The sequence below is a fragment of the Pimephales promelas genome, chromosome 5, assembly GCF_988280905.1.
Source record: "Pimephales promelas chromosome 5, fPimPro1.hap1.1, whole genome shotgun sequence".
NCBI classification, from domain to species: domain Eukaryota; kingdom Metazoa; phylum Chordata; class Actinopteri; order Cypriniformes; family Leuciscidae; genus Pimephales; species Pimephales promelas.
Window position 1 is genome coordinate 41,252,031 of NC_142773.1, and position 18,540 is coordinate 41,270,570.

The following is an 18,540-nucleotide window of genomic DNA, read 5'->3' on the forward strand; positions in this document are numbered from 1 at the left end:
TACACTCTTAAAAAAGGGTTCCTCTGGGTTCCACATAGAACCCTGGGGTTCCATACTTGGCCAATAGAACCTTTTACCAAAAAAAAATGGTTTTATATAGAACCATTTTGGAGTTCCATATATGAAGCGGGGGGATGGAACCATTTCTGGTTCTAAATAGAACCATTTGTTCTAAGAGTGCATGCACAGAAGAAAAGGTTCTATATAGAACCTTAAAAGGTTCTATCAGCGCTATGTATTTGGAACCCCTAAAAGGTTCTATACACTCTTAAAAAAAGGGTTCCTCTGGGTTCCACATAGAACCCTGGGGTTCCATACTTGGCCAATAGAACCTTTTACCAAAAAAAAATGGTTCTATATAGCAGTGTTTCCCAACCCTGTTCCTGGCGGCACACCAACACTGCGTGTTTTCTTTGTCTCCCTAATCAAACACACCCGATTCAACCCATCAGCTCATTAACCCACCTGATTATGAGCTGATGGGTTGAATCAGGTGTGTTTGATAAGGGAGACAAAGAATACACGCAGTGTTGGTGTGCCGCCAGGAACAGGGTTGGGAAACACTGCTATATAGAACCATTTTGGAGTTCCATATATGAAGCGGGGGATGGAACCATTTCTGGTTCTAAATAGAACCATTTCTTCTAAGAGTGCATGCAGAGCTGCAGATACAAACGTGTCGGATAAAAAAAATGTTGGATCCTGCAGCCTATCTGGCAACCTCGAGTCAGGGGGGAGGTGATACACCGCTCTACAGTAATTTGAAAGTGATTGCAGTACCAGTTTTGGCCACAATCTTACATACAGCGCCTTTAAATGGTAGCTAGCAAATTAAAGCAATGGCTGCATCCAAAATCACCGCCTATACCCTTAAATAGGACACAGCCATTAGTAGCTGTGTCCATAACCATGATGGACATTATCCAGTGCACTCATTCAATCCCACAACGCACCGCAATAACGAATGCACAACCGATGTATGCTCAGCGGCGTATAAATTCTTGTGTCTGACCAGAAGATGGCGCAGCTTAATCATCCATCGACCCATTTTACAAACTGCTGGTCAAATGTGGCTGTCGCGCAATATCATACAGGTATAAATTGATTAGTAATAATGCTAGTTTCCATAACGGAGTTCAAAATAACTCTTTTCATTACTAGTTTCAAATAATTCTTAAAAAAAGCAAGCACAAATTATGCAAAAGCACTCGTTTTCAATCAATCCTTCAAGTGGACTATATTATTGAAGTAATGTAGGAACCAGTGAATGAGGGTATAGGGGGAAATCTCTCCCATTAATTTTGATCATGGCTGGACTGTGTGTGTGGAGCTTGTTGTCTCACTAATTGCTTCATCAGCTTCTGAGCGGATTTTGGCATAGGATCTTTTATTTGTCTCAGACGGCCAAAATTGTACAGTGTGAACCCGGCTTTATTTGAAAACTACAGGTGTGTGTGTATGTGTTGGAATAAAACCGTGAGACTGTGGTCCTCCAGGAACTTAGTTTGCACCCCTGTTCAAAGCAACATCTCATGAAAAAAAAGCGAAACATCGAAGCAAACGGACTTAAATCTATTTAAAGAGCTTTTAAATGTACAAGATGACATTTAAAAAAAGGAATGAAAGAGGAAGCTTCACAGTCAGACCCATTGTGACTAATTACCCAGTTCAGGAGAGTATATTTATGTGAGTGATCTACACACACACAGGAATGAGTTGATCTTACCTGAGCTTGGGGCCTGGCCATGAATGAGTGTGGGGGGTTTCAACCTGAACCCAACGGGCTTCTCTTCTGAGACAGACAAACAGAAGCATAAACATGTAAAGCAAACATCCCTTATGCAAGACGAGAGATAAGATCTCTCAGACAAAACAAACACTCAAAGTTAATTCATATGTGGCCACAAACACATCAGAAAAGGGTAAGCCGCATGAATGGCACACAACTCACACCCTCTCAATGCTATAATTCTAGTTAAAGAAAGGTTTGAAATAGAGCCAGACCGATATTATCGGCCGATATTAGGCATTTTCTAAAATATCGGTATCGGCAGTTATAATGGGCGATAAATGAATATTTCAAAAATAAAATAAAAACGAACGAAACGCGCTTCAACCATGTCATGAGTGTTGGAGTTATATAGTTTGTCCACCAGAGGGCGCTCTACACCGTTCCTGTTGGCAACACTGTTGTGTATAACGCGCTACACATCCTGCAACCTGCTGATCCAGCCAGAGTCGGGCAGAGAGAACCAGTTATGCATTATCATATTATTTTAGTTAAAACTCATAATTAACTACAAATAACTAATGTTAGGGAAATCTGTTAATATTTTGTTGCACGTTTCTGAAATAAAAAAAATATAATCAAATAAAAAAAATAATAATAATAATATCGGCCGATATATCGGAATATCGGATTTTAAAACCAACAAATAAAAATAAAACCAAAAAATAAAAACCAAATAAAAAAATAAAAAACAAATAAAAAAAATAAAAACCAAAAAATCGTATCGGCCTTCAAAATCCTTTATCGGTCGGGCTCTAGTTTGAAACGTTTCTGTCAGAAATGGCGGGGAGAAATAAACATTACAATAGTTTAGATGCATACAGCTTCATATTTTTACAGTAAATACCACACTGTATACACTAGTAATGCAAACTCAGCCACAGAGTCTCTATATCTAAACGGCCTTCAAGCTGTGCCTCATATGTATGGCCTCAAAACGACTTCTGGTTGAACCTCAAATCCCCTCCACCACGGGCCTCTGGACTTGATTTAGCACATTCCTGACAGTAGCTGGAACACATTTGGGTTTAGTGCACTTGGCTGGGTTTGTGCTCTTTCAAACAGAGACCAAAATAGAAAGCTGTCTTTAGATGCATGTACAGTATCTTCTATTTACATTACTCTGCGTAGCTCACTTTATCTAGAGGATGAGAGATCTGAAGCCACTTAGCAAATGAGATTAATACAGTCCGATTCATTTTTTTTTAAAAAAACAACTATGCAACAACTGCATTTTGGGGTCTGAAAACAAACGGAAACGGTTTTCAAAGTGCAAGTTTGTTGAAACGATACCGGTAAACGTCTCCAAATCTCCATGTAAACCCCAAAAATAGCGAAATCGCGATTATTCGCATCCAAAATAAAAGTTTGTGTTTACATAATATATGTGTGTGTAGTGTGTATAATTAATTTGTATATATAAATACCCACACATGCATGTATATATTTAAGAAATATGTGCATGTATATATTTTATACATATTTATTCACAATTAATATTATATATAAACATTTGATATATTAAAACATATTTTTCTTTCATATTTTTCTATTTAAGAAATATGTGCATGTATATATTTTATATATATTTATTCACAATTAATATTATGTATAAATATTTGATATATTAAAACTAGGGCTGTGCAAAAATTAATTGCAATTAATCGCATCCAAAATAAAAGTCTGTGTTTACGTAATATATTTGAGTGTGCTGTATGTAATTATTTTGTACATATAAAAACACACACATGCCTGTATATATTTAAGTATGGAAGAGAGAGGCCGCACTTTGCATATACAGTTTTATTATACACAAACGCGTTTCGGCGCGTGCCTTCTTCAGTGTGCACACTGCACACTGAAGAAGGCACGCGCCGAAACGCGTTTGTGTATAATAAAACTGTATATGCAAAGTGCGGCCTCTCTCTTCCATACATGCATTGTCATTATTAGGCCAGCACTCTTAAAACAATTTGAGATATAAACTTTGAGTGAAGCCTGCTCCAACCTCCATTTATTCATTGTATATATTTAAGAAAATGTGTTATTCATATATAATTTATATTTATATAATATAGATTATGTATTTATAAATATATACAGAATTTAAGCGCAAATAATTCTTAAATATATACATGCATGCATAGGTATTTAAATATACAAAATAATTATATACAGCACACAAAAATATATTATGTAAACACAGACTTTTATTTTGGATGCGATTAATCGCAATTAACTTTTGCACAGCCCTAATTAAAACATATTTTTCTTAAATGTATACATGCATGTGTGGGTATTTATATATACAAATTAATTATAAACACAGATATATTTTGTAAACAGAAACTTTTATTTTGGATGCGATTAATCGTTGCTCATCCCTACCCAAAAACACGAATTTGTGAAAATGGGTGACATCGTGCGCATCCGTTACGTGTTTAGTCTATAGACTAGTGTCCTATTCATTTATTGTCAAATAAATGTTTTGATTGTTATCTTTTTGGATGTCATGTTATTGTTGTATGTTATGTCTAATGTCTACAACAAGTTTTGTTTCTTTATAAAGTGACATCGCCAACTACTGGCCTGGCAGCAGAATACAGCGCTTTTAATCATTTTCATGGATTCGTGAATGTGAACGGGGATCGTTGACGGTGTTGTCTGCAAGCCAAAAAAACAAGGAAAAACATTTCTGTTTTAAGTATGTTACTTAAATATATTATAGTAATATAAATTACTTGTACACCAATGCATCCTGTCTGTATTAGGGGTGTAACGATATTCGAACCAAAAAACTGCGATACAGAACTCACGATTCGAATCGCGATTAATCGCGACTACTTTTAGGTTAAAAGTAGTGTTGCTTTCGTCAACGAAAATTATGACTAAATATTGTCGTCAACGAACCTTTATCACGTGACGAAAACGAGACGAGATGCAACGTAAATGCTGGTCGTGTGACGATGACTATAACGAAATGTATAATGCAATATCGTTGACGAATAAAAACGAGACTAAATGTGGTTTACAAAAATAAAAAGTAGGCTAAAATGTCTCTTCATTTTCGTTGACCAAAACGAGACAAAATGTTATTTAACGTTACTTCGTCTCGTTTAGCCTACTTGCATTATTATTATGCAGCATTTCCGTGTATTCTTGAGTCTATAAGGCAACAATAATATAAGAATATAATAAGAAGATAAGATTGTTTGAAATGGGTTTGGCTAAAAGAAAATTTTGGTTTCGTCTATAGGCTAGCCTATACTAGGCAGGCTACTTATATGTTGAGTGGGTTAAATAGAATTGCATATTAAAAAGAGACTAAAATACAATTTATCGACTAAAACTAGACCATGTTTTTCGTTGACTAAAACTAGACTAAAATGTCATCAGTTCTCGTCGTCTAGAACTAGACTAGACTAAAAAGAGTATGAACGTGGCTAAAACTAATAAAAACTAAAACAGCTTGACACAAAGAGTAGACTAAAACTAAAATTAAAACAGGCCGCCAAAAACAACACTAGTTAAAAGTCTAGGCTACAACCTTTAATGTTATAGTAATGTGCGGCTCCCTATATAGTTTACAGCATTAGCATTTTTTTTTATCCTTGTCGAACGTTTAATTGTAATTGAATTAATTGTAAATAAACCACTGTTAAAAAACAAAAAGCAATTTTAGCTTTCTAAACAGAACCGGACCGAGACATCAAAACCGTGGGAAAACCGAACAGTCAGTTTTATGTATCGTCACACCCCTAGTTTTTATATACATATAAAGTGCCTCAAGTAAAGACTGCAAAACAATTTCATTATAACGCATCTTATTAATAGATGGAGAAAATCTGGTTGTATGGCCAGACAAAATATACAGCTTTTAAACCGGCACTCAAATTTGTTTATTTATTTATTTATTTTTAAGTCTGAATAAAAATGTGAAAGGAATCTGATGTTTACAAACCCAATCCAAACCACATCCACATGTGAAAAATGACAATGCGAAAACCAAATTGGATGTGTGCCGTGTAAACAAAACCCAAGACTGTCAAACATGACAAAGACCATGTATGGCCGCAGAACAAAGCGCTCAAAACAAGACATTTTGCCAGTTTCAAGTTCTATTTATACTGCATCCTGATTTGTAGCTCCTCCCACTGTAAAATCTCATTGGTCCAAAGCCACAGTTGCAATTTTTTCTGTCCTCATGGATGTAGTCACCAGTGATCAGAGCACTTGTTTGATGCTGGACATCCGTAACATCGTTTCAAATCCTTATAGTTAGTAGAAAAAGATTGAAAAGAAGGCTGATTCTTACCTGGTTCAGAGTCTGAATTACCAGTTGGAGACTGGCATAAACTTGAGGGCATAAAGATATTATTCTTGGGAACTGTAGAAGGAGGGAGAGCAAGCAGTTTTCAGTTCAATTCAGCCAAATAATACTTGTTCAAAGGGAACAGTGCGATCCACTTCAGTTGTAGATTTACCTGAATGTGATGGGGGGAACTGGGTCAAAGATGACGTCCTCTCTCTCTTTACTGGGGGGCAGTATTCGACATCATCCCGATCTGAATCTGAAGAACACAATTCAAATCAATAAACCAAACAGAAACTAAAACTATTGAAGCACTCGAATTCAGTACACAGTGCTGAGAACCGAAAATTCATTTTAAATTAATATTTTTGGAATAACTGCAAAATTTCTTTTATAACTTTATTTAGAATTGGTAACAACTTTTTTTTTTAATATTTAATTAAGTGCTGCACCCTTTTCTTGTGATTAATCATGATATTTCACACAATTATGAAATTACCAAGTAACGTTGAAGAGTAACGCTGAGTAACATTGTAGTAGTGCCCTAGTTTAAATAAAAATCTGTTATCAGTGTTAAATGCATTATTAACTTTAAATTCAGACAATGACCTCCAAATAACTCTCATACTAATGTTTGGATGATACAAGCACATCTGCATCCAACAATATATTTCATGTGACATTGTGTTAGTGTCTTACTGTCTGCGTCCCATCACATTTCATATACAAGTTATTTTCCAGCAAAACATCATCAGGCGGTGTTTACATGAAATATTAAAAACCTGAATCATTTCATGTGCATGCTGCTTATGTTTCTGTTATCAACTGTTGGACGTTTTTTTATGCATTTTCTGTTTCATCAGAATAACAAAAATGTCATTTTATGATATTTTTGGAGGCTGAAATTATAGTGCATTAAAGTCAAAAATAAAAAAAGAAGACAATTTACAGAATCAATAAAAAAATTGACAGAGCAAAAGCAGATTGCATGTGAAATTATCCAGGTTTAAAAGAGTGCAACACAATATTGCAGTCAAGGGTTATTATAGTGTTAACTTAAACTAATGTCATTTAGTTTAACTTGATGTACTAAAACAACTAATATAAAAATGAAATAAATTAATAAAAACTATATAGACAAAAAATGTTAAACATGTAGGGCTGTTCGATTATTGCAGCAATGATAATCATGATTAAAAAAAGTTATTTTACAATATTATTATTTATTTCACAATATGAGTAATTTTAAATATCAGTGAAATTTCACAATTATACTTACTAATACTAGGTTAACTAATGTAAGAAGAAGGATTACATAACACAAGAAAACGGTCACAAAAAAAACGAATAGGAAAAAAAACGTACAAATTAATACGACGAAACGAAACGAAAACGAAATAGAACGAAAATACAAATGAAATAAACAGTTTTTCAGGATGTACTATTCAGATAATAGCTTAAAACGACCAAAAAAAACCTGAATAAATATAAAATAACACTGCATAGTCTTACTGAATACATTAAATATAGATTAGTTCTTATTAAAGATACTAAAGTTATTCAGTCAAGAACAGTCAGTGTGTGATTTTCCTGTTATTTGTTTATCATTAATGACAGACGACAGCAGGTTTATTAGGCTGCTGTCACTTTAAGAGCGAATGCGCGGATCCAATATACTGTTACACAACCATATTCTCTCAACTTACGTGTTTACTTAAGACATAACCCACAGTGTTTGTGAACTCTCCAAAAAAGCCATTTTAACATTTTTGTTTGTAGGCGCGCATCCTCTGACTCGGATCGCTCACACAGAAAGCCTCTTTTGAGGCTTAATTCACTTTTAATAGCACTGTTTAATATCAAACACGTCAGAGTTTAGCAACAATAGGCTGCATTTTAAAAGTTAACACTCACTTATTTGGATGTTAAGTTGAAATGAAGGATGTTAAGTTGAATGAAAACGAACTGCTGTGAAGGAAAGGAAAGGAAATGCGGCAGCGGCACAATAATCGTTTTACCTCGACTATTATTTTTTCATAATCGTTGGAAACCGGAATCGAAAATCAATTACGATTAATCACACAGCACTAAAACATATACAAATAAATTACTAACACATTAAAATTTAATTGAAATCATAATAGTATCTCTATGATACTAAAGTAACACTGTTGCAGTCTATATGCAAATGTATGCTCCATGCATTTTATATAGACAGCAAGAGTCATGAAATATGAAACATGAAATATATTGTATGGCACAAACGTGCAAAAGAAAAAGTTTCAAATAAAAAAAATTTAATTTTTCAAGCAAGATTTTCATTTGGTGCATCACTAGAATCTGAAAGAAAACTTGAACTCACCGTCTCCGTCCTCTGCACTCGACCCATCGGCGGATCTCTGGAACAGACAAAAATAATAAATTAATCTGATCACGCAGAGCTGGACTATATCACAGAGAAACACACTGTACAGTGGAAAACACAATCCAATTTGTTTTAATTATTTCTCACCAGGCCCCAAACCATCCCGTTGAAATGTGGAGTTTGTTTAATTTGCTTAAAAAGCTTCGGGGAAATCATGTTTTTTGCATCGTGTTAGTCATACGGCGGCTGAAATTCATCTCACTACCAGCCAAACTGGCCAGATGAGTAGGTGAAATTTACTTGCCAAAGCTGAAATTTGGCAGGTACCAGATGCTAATTTCAGTGTTTATTGAAAAATGTCTACTTTGTTATTGCAATAAAACTCAAAGCTAAATTAAATACTTCCCACTAAGTGTATTCCAGCATAACATCCTCAGGCTATTATGGAAAGTGTGTTCAACTACTAAAAACGTCATGGTTGAGCTGCAGAGTTCTGGGAAGAATTGAAAACCACAATCTATTTTTTAAATATAGATATTTCACGATTCTGAACAGACAACTAAACAAAATAACATGCAACTAACTACAGTTTCTGATAAAATGATAAAAAGTTCTGAATCTAAAAATCTGAACTATTTTGATTCAAATGATTCAATGACTCACTCAAATACAAGATGAATTCGTTTTTTTTTTTTAACAAATCTATTGAATGAATGAATGAAATATGTAATATTCAATCATTTTCAAAAAGGCGATTTAGATCACTTCCGTAGACGATAGTTTTTATATTCGAACTATAAACTTTATTCCAGTACTTCTGTGATAATATGAGTATATGTAACAGAAATTATGATACAATGTGGTTGAAAAGACTGTTTGTGTTTACATGAAACTGCTTTCAGAGCAAACCAACCTTCTGTGCTTTGTCCTTCTGAAATACAAACACTGGAGGAGCTATGGCAGGCTTCTCTGTTAAGAAACAAAACAGAAAGAAAATTAGTTAATCTATGAATTAGTTCATTTCATTTAAACAAGCAAGAAAACAGGTCAGCTACGATGTACCAATGTTACATTTGAGATCGATCCAAGTTTCCCTACAAAAAAATATCCAAAGTCATGCAAGATAATCATTCACATTTCACAAAATAGGTCATTTCCTAAAATGGTTTGTTTGAGGATTGGCCATGAAACGAACTGACGGACGAATAGCAGCCAAAGCAAATGTTGTTCGTGATGAAATATCAGTTAAACTACATAAGCACTTTGACAAAACCCTCGAACCCAAAGCAAATTTGAGATCATTGACATCAGACTTAACCATGCTCACTAGCTCAATTTTGGGCCCAATTCCATTACATTTTAAAAACAGTAATATCCTACCGGTAATTTTGTACAAACTATATATCACTTGAAAGCATACAATCTCTAGTTTCCATATGTGGTGATTGATTTTCAAAATAAACAGAGGAGCCATAACTTATCAATTTGCAACAAGAATATTTTCATACTCCTAAGGCGTGTTCAGACCTTTATTTTGAAATAGTGATGAACATGAAAGAAGGGTAGAAACCTCAGTTTGTTTTCATGTCAAGAGTTCAAAAGACAGCATCCATTTCATTAATTTACAAAAAAAAAAGGTCTGATTTTTTTTTTTTAAATATAAAGAAAAAAATGCAACATTTGTGATGTGGCAGCAAGATATAACGCACATACTTGTTCTTTTTTATGTTTTTTAGAGGTTGAATTCAAATCAAAATCTGGCAAACTTCTCATATTACTTCTGAATAGGATGTCTACATCATAAATTGTGGAAATAATGGTTCATATCACTCAAACACATGTGGAGATGGCGGCCCCTTATATGGGCAGTGATGGAGTCTGGTTGTGCCCTAGTGGAAGCGTTCAGTACTGCAGACACACACACTCTCACTCAAAGCTCATTTACTGAGATATCAATTTAAAATTTGAAACACAACTTGTTCAGATTTTGGGCTTTGATTTTTTTGCAGTTTTAAAAAATATAAAAACATATAAAATATTAATAATTAAATTTTTTACATTGTACATTTTCATAATCTCAAACGTCTATAACTTTTTTTTTCCGTTTCACTTTCTTAATTTATTTCACTTCTACAAAAATCTGCCAAATGTCTTCTTTAAAACAAAACCAATCTTACGTCTAAATGCCAAAGCATTCTTGAATTACAACCATTTAAGTTCAAAATGTGCATTTTCATGTATATTCAAAAAAGGTGGGTGACACTTAACAGGATAAGTTATAGTTTGCCATTGTGTTAAAAAGCAATCAAATTTAATAAAAATAAACTGAGAACTTTATCAATAAACCACTGGATGCTATTTAATGCAGATTTTTTACCATGGTTAAGGAGGTTTGAGGCATTCGTGTTGCATCGTGCATAAAAACACTCCTTACCCATGATAACATCACTGTAGCATACGGCATCCAGTAGCTTATCGTTTTTGCAAAAAAAACAGCAACATTTATTAACCTATTGTATCACATTTAATCAATTAAGAACGTGATGAAAGAAAAACAATGCCTGTTGTGGAGCAGAAAACCATTTTGAAGTGATGAATGCAAGAGTCACCAGATGCTAATATGATCATTATATGTTTTAAGATATGGGTGATTCAAATATTTAAGCAATTACTCAATATTTAAGTAAATGCCAACCAAGGTTATGGGTTTAATTCCATGACGTAATACAAATGTATAAATTCACTGCAATGCAAGTCACTTTGGAAAAAAGCATCTGCAAAATGCATAAAAGTAAATGTTAATGAAAAAGTCATATCAATCGACCACTTTCTTTGAACCGCAACCTGTAGTATGTTCTTGTATTACAAGCCTCTGGGTGATCTGATCAGCAGGACTTGGTAACCAGCCACAGCGAGCCATACAGTCTCTAGCCAATGTTGTCAAAGAAGCTCTTATATCTTATCTCATTTCAAAGCCAACCATTACCAATAAAACCCCAGACACTTCTGGCTCATTCAAAGGGCTTTAAAATGATCGTCATGCTTCGTAAATAAACAGAGGCACATGATCAGGCTGACACGGTCTGATATTTTTAGCAACAGCACGTTGACAGCAACAAAACTGGAGGGTAATAAAACAAATATTTGTAAGGAAGAGACAGTATAAGGCCTGTCGGAGATGATTTGCGAACCACAAACGTGAGCAATATATCCAAACACACGTGCTGCCTTTCCCACAACAAATGGCTCACTGTAAGTAAAGCCATGCACATCATCACTGTAATTGGGTCAGGGGGTGAGGAATCCACCGATAGGTGATCTCACCACTCGAGGACACTACAGTCCTAGAGGGGCTAAATCATGTGTGCATGGGGTTGCATTTCACCCCGGGGCAGGAGAAGGGTGGGCGGGCCTGCATTAGCACAGACAGCGGAGTCCGGTAACGCCACTAGCCGCATGAGCAGCACCGACAGGCGGCTTGACCGTGAACGAACCACCGCCACTTGCTCCAAACTCCGTTTCCCGACTAATAATCGATGCATTTATCAGAATTACGTCCAAAAATGCTTGTGCATAATTCATTTCATATTTAAACAAACCAAGGGATGAGCAACTCACTAACGTTACCCCACCCAGCAGACATTTGCTTTCGTTTCTGATTCTGAATTTGGACTCTCAAGGAAGGATAAATAATGAATTATCACTTAACAAACGGGGACAGACGTACAAAGCACGATTAGAATAGCTGCAAGCAAAATGCATACTAATATTGTCAGTTTAAAAAGATGCCATAATTTGGCATAGATAACTGGGGACGTATATGCCACATATTTGTGATACTAAATATGATTTTATATATCACGTGCACATAAAAAAGCGTCATTCGTTAAACCTTTATTATTATACATTGCATTATGCATTATTTTAGAGCGTGCACGCGTACGTGTTGCACGCGAGAGCATCGGGGTGAGGCGCGTGCGTTTCCACCCGCCTAAAAATCAAAAAGAGAAACAGAGCGAGAGGCCGGGGGTTCGTCTGTTAGCTACACAACACACTAACTCGCATACACACAGTTCTGTCAGTGCGCTGTTTAGCCTGCGAAGCTAACACACTCATCGGCTAACTTGAGCTAAACATCCACACACACTCCCACTCAGAGCAGCTAATGCGCACAGAACGCGCCATAAATCCATGTGGAAGTCTAACCAACACTATTATGGTGTGTACGGCTCATGGTGGCGGTTTATTTGCTTTATTTTGCTCATTTTGCGGATTCACACGGTTGCCTACCTTCGTTCGCCAAGTCCGCCATTTTACTTCTCCGTGCACACCCACAATGCACCGCGGCACTAGTGCGCTTTTATTTCACAGAGCAGCTGCACTTGAAATGCATTTACATTTGAAGATTAGTCCATTTATATGACATTTTACAATATTATGTATTAGTATTGGCTATGTATATTTTTTAACTAATATTGCAAGGTAAATCATGCTCTATAATGTTAATATTTATTATAATATCTAGGCTAGTAAATAATCTCTGTAATAGTAGATATTATTTTACTGTTTGTAAATCGTTTTCTTGTTGCCTGTAGAAAGAAAAAACTATATATTGTAAAAACGATTATCTTATGTTACATATTGCAATAATTATTATTATGACATTAACCACTAAACCTATTTTAATATCGTTATATTTCCCTTTATGTGTTGTATCTACTAACAATAGCCTATTTATTACTATTATAAAAATATTATTTTTATAATACTAATTATCATTTGTAGGCTATTCGTTAAAAATCACCACATTCTGACTACTTTGTTTTGATGCTGATATCTAACAAAAAATAATTAATTTTATTAAACGATTGTCTAATGTTAACTTATTACAAGGCGTAATTATTTATTCTATTATTTGTCACTGTTATTTGTTGTTATTATTTATTTTTCGCTCCTTAATATATAATATAATAAATAGTATAATGATGATTAATTGCTAATCGAATGCTAAAATTAATTTATAAATATATATACATACACACACATCCTAAATTGAATTCATTTTTTTTTATTATAAACCTAGCCTATAATTTTTATATTTCATTTTACATTTTTTTTATTCCAGTATATTTCTGTATTATTTTATTCCTGTGTATTGTGGTAATCAATATGACCACTAGATGGCCAAGTTGGTCAAGGCTGCAGTTTGGAGGAGATGGAGTTGATGGTTGGCCTGAACTTCACCTTGTATTTAGACTTAAAGTATAATTTTAAATTATGTGAAATATTTTTTTTATATATATAAAATATGCAATAAGCTGCAATGTTTCAGGTTCAGTCCTAACTGGAAAGTTCTGATTAGCCTATTGTTAGTCAAGACAAACCAAGACCAGACCTCCACAAATTCACCAAAAAGATCCACATTTACTGCCAGAGAAATGTCTCATATAATAAAAAAAAAGAAAAAAAAAGTTAAGTACAATCCCCTTGGATGTTAAAGTCATTTTAACTTTTACTGACTTAAAAAAATAAGTTGAATCTTGTATAAATAAGGAAATTATGAGTTAAAGAAATGTAAAAACGTGATCAATGACAACATACAGTAGATTTTTAACCAATAGGCTACAATCACAATAATAAAACACTGCAATCAATAACAACAAAATTCATCTTTGTGTTGCATCAAATTACAGCTGCATAAATAATGTTTAAAAAATAAACCATTTGTATAAACTCATATCACATTTGCATTTGTGAAAACGGCTCTCTTGCTTAATTATGATCATATAATGGGAAAAAAAACAAGATCTTATACAAGTAGGCCTTCATATCTTGAATATTGTGAAGTCTTTGCCACAATCCCTTGATTTCTGCCCCACCACTAACAAAAGAAACTAAATTAGAAATGAGTTACTGATTGCAAGAAGTTTTATATCCGACCACATTAATGATATTAACAAATAAATCAGACAATGACAATAGTGATAGTGAAATCCTCACAGTGTAAAATCCGGAGTCCTCTTAGTTTGAGACTGAGATGACAAACAAGAGATCTCAAGACCGGTCTCAAATAAGTTCTGGCATCTTGGCATAAAATTAAACGGCAAGCAACCTTTCCCTTTTATTAAGCTCCAGTATTTATGAAAGGAGAAAGTTCGATATATTCTTTCGAAATGTGTATAAACATCCCTCAGGCAAAACCCTTGTCATCACATGCAACCAGACCTCCCGACAGATGAAGATGAATGCGAGTGATTATTTAGTAAAAAAAAAAAAAAAGTTAATCTTGATTGAAAGATTTAGATTCCTCTATGAAAGGATAAACGGGTAAATTAAAGGGCATCGTGTGTATAAACAGGTGTTTTTCATTTTCATTGTATGGGCTATATGCACGCATAAGTTCCGCATTTGACGTAAGGATGCTCGCCCATTTCCGGTTGTGTAGATTAAAGCGGAGGAAAACCGGAGAAAACGGGATTATGGCAGAGTCTTCAATATTTACTGTCCTCCCGTCTTTGAAACGAAACGTAGCCTACATACGTTTAGATGTAATTTTATATATAGTTATGTTTATTAAATATAATTTTAAAAAGAAGCATAAACACAACGAGGGGTGTCTGTTTTATCTGTTTTTGTGACTAACGTTTCATTAGTGTAACCATGGAGTATAAAATTCAATATAAATTCTCGGTATTGCATTGGACTCTATGATCGGCGGAAGTTATCGAGCATCCTTAATCCTTCACCGGAAATAACGCCGTGCATATAGAGCCCATTCCAAATAGTACAGCGTATAAATTACACGAGTCAGTTCAGGATTTTGGACATTGGGCCTCATTAGGCTGTGTGTTATTTATCATTGGAGACAGTTTTCAAAAAATATCGTCCAGTCGTTCCAGTTGAATAGTTCGCCGGTGCTAGGCTAGCGCGAGTCAATGCTAACTGCTAGCCTGCCATTGTGAGAAAATATTCTACGAGTGAGTGTGCAACTCTCATTGGATGAATTCACATAGGCTGCAGATGAGCAAAATTTTTCTGTGACTTCACATTTTTTTATGCAGGTGTGTAAGTTTGTTTTGCACCATATTCACTGCAGCAACTGTAGCAAAAATGTGAGTGTACGAGTTTTTTTCATTTGTGATTTGTAGAATAGGATTTGTGCACGTGCAATGAAGAATTTGAGAATTGTTGTGTTGTGCTTGTGGAAGATAAAAAAAGTCTACAAGTTTGCAACTCTTAAAACATTTCTCTCTGTGATTTCAAATGTACTGATACACATGTGTGTAGTACACACTCCACTGTCACAGGCCTTCAGAAGTATTGCACCAAACCCTCATACATAACTTCGGCACTCTATTACAGTGAGACCATAAACAAAAGATCTCAGATAATTCAAGATTAGATTTGACGTACTGGGTCATGAGCTCAATATAAGGAACAGCTTGTGTAAAAGGATGTGTAATGGCTAATAAATATACCTTGTCAATTGTGCAAGACAAGAGATATACATGTAGAGTAACACTTTCACCATTGATAGCTTGTGTGAAATGATACAGGGGATCTCCAAACTCTCTCACACAAAAAACACCATTTATTTCCTTGTTCTATATACAAGTACACACTGCTAGGCCAAAAGAAGAAGAAGAAGAAGAAGAAGAAGAAAAACACAATTATTATGTTTCTATCTTAATAATTGCTTTTCTTTTGGCTTGCTTACTTGGGGTTATTTAATATTTAATATTTAACAATATTGATCTGTGTTGTACTACTTTCATGTTATCACTGTGAAGCTGCTTTGATACAAGTATTGTGAAATAAATGTTTTTTAAATAAATAAAAAAACAAAAAAAATGTATTTAAAATGTTTAAATAAAATTTTTTATAAATAAATACAATTTATTTATTTATTTACACATATAAATAAATGTGACTTGACTTATCATGTTATATGTTTGGCAACAGTTCTTCTAACCCTAAAATGCTGGGTTGTTTTAACCAAATTTTGGGTCAAATCTGGACAAACCCAAATGTTGGGTTACATTTTTAAATTACATTTTTAACCCAATGTTTGAGTTTGTCCATATTTGACCCAAAATTAGGTTAAAACAACCCAGTGTATAGCTTAAAGACACATCATGGCCATATTCCATTATGACAATGTCAAGATTTATCAGGCTCAGATGAAAGAATGGTTGTGAGGGAGCATTAAGAATTGGCACATGAATTTTTGGTTGTCAATGCAAGAGTCCAGACTCTGTAAAGTCTCCTCCAGAACATCCCGAAGACTTGCAATGAACTGAACGGACTCAGAGGAGCCGATTCATGAGTGGAAATAATTCTAATTCTATTGATTAGATAAAGCGCACTCTTATAGAAGAAATGGTTCTATTTAGAACCAGAAATGGTTCCATCCCCCGTTTCATATATGGATGCATTTTTTTTTTTTTTGGTAAAAGGTTCTATTGGCCAAGTATGGAACCCCAGGGTTCTATATAACCCAGAGGAACCAACACTCTCTCACGACCAATTCGTACGAATTCGACGCATGATTAAAAAGTGGCTAATTCGTACGACCTCACTCGTACTAATACGTACGATTTGTCTAAACCCACGTGATGGTTAGGTTTAGGGGCGGGGTAAGGGGTAGGTCATTCATACGAATTCATACGAATTGGCCAATTCGTAAAATATGTACGATTTAGCAAAATCGTATTAATTCGTACGAGTGAGGTCGTATGAATTGTTACGAATTAGCCACTTTTTAATCATTTCGTTGAATTCGTACGACTTGGTCGTGAGATCGGGTTGGAGGAACCCTATGGGTTCCAAATATTATATAGAACCTTTTCTTCTAAGAGTGCACATTCATTTTTACAGTGAATAATATGAAAATCACCCCAGTAATGATCCAATCATAGACTGAAGAGAAGTATTTGCCTGTTTAACAGCATTTTTTGTTTGGCCAGAGAGTGTATGTGCATTAAGATTTGCAAGACAGATATTTAAATGAAGGCTTTTATTTTATCTCACAGATAATTGATTATTTTCCAAGTGAGCTTGTTGTTCTTGCCTTTCAGGCTTCATATCTGAGCTGATTATGTATCAAATAACCACTTTAAGTGAGACATCGAAAGACATTAATGTCACAGTATGGACACATCTGTGGTTTTCTGACAGATATTTGACACAAACACACACACACATATATATATCAGCTCAGGTGCACCTTTACATTACATGTCTCCCATGCGTCATGTTACATTCCTCTAATGTTGAACACTTGATGCATGCCCAGAAATTCAGAGAGATTCATTTAAGACTCATTTTTTGTGACTTTAGTATTCAGTATTCACTTCAGTATTCATTGTATTTGTCATGCACTTCAAATGGTCATGATTTAATATCTCATTTAACAATTTGAAATTATGTAATTAAAGTTTCACTGTGTCACTGGTGGGCCCAAGTCCATTACATATTTAAAACAGTAATACTAAACCTAAACTAATCTTGCATGATAAAACTATATAGCCTATCATTTGAAAGCTTACAATCTCTAGTTTTCACATTTTGGTGATTTTCAATATAAATTTCAGAGGAGCTGTAATTTATCAATTTGCAACTATAATATTTTCATACTCCTAAGGGGTGTTCAGACCTTTATTTTGAAATAGTGATGAACATGAAAAATCATGAAAGAAGGGTAGAAACCTCAGTTTGTTTTCATGGCAATAGTTCAAAAGAGCATCCATTCAATTACTTTACAAAAAAAGGTCTGAAATTTTTCATTGATCTAGAGGTTGAATTCATATCAAAATCTGCCAAACTTCTCATATTACTACTAAATGGGATGTCTACTTCATAAATTGTATGAAAATTGTGGAAATAATGGTTCATATCACTCAAAACACATATGGAGATGGCGGCCCCTCATGGGCAGTGATGGAGTCTGATTGTGCCCTAGTGGAAGCGGTCGGTACTGCAGACAAACACACTCTCACTCAAAGCTCATTTACTGTAATATCAACCTTAATTTTGAAACACAACTTGTTCAGATTCTTGGCTTTGGCATTTTTT

The 18,540-nt window shown here is 34.5% G+C and overlaps 1 protein-coding gene across 3 annotated transcripts in view; it reads right to left on the minus strand.

Annotated features, from left to right (window-relative positions):
- Positions 1-12,818, minus strand: part of ranbp3b (RAN binding protein 3b) — a 31,659-nt gene extending 18,841 nt beyond the window's left edge. For all 3 annotated transcript variants that reach the window (XM_039648970.2, XM_039648961.2, XM_039648943.2), the window contains exons 1-6: positions 12,757-12,818; positions 9,380-9,435; positions 8,464-8,500; positions 6,274-6,360; positions 6,105-6,176; positions 1,727-1,792 (exon numbers count right to left, since the gene is read on the minus strand). In XM_039648970.2, coding sequence (XP_039504904.2) covers positions 1,727-1,792; positions 6,105-6,176; positions 6,274-6,360; positions 8,464-8,500; positions 9,380-9,435; positions 12,757-12,778 — 340 coding nt within the window. In that variant the 5' untranslated portion in view covers positions 12,779-12,818. The remainder of the gene's footprint in view (positions 1-1,726; positions 1,793-6,104; positions 6,177-6,273; positions 6,361-8,463; positions 8,501-9,379; positions 9,436-12,756) is intronic.
- Positions 12,819-18,540: the final 5,722 nt, after the last annotated feature.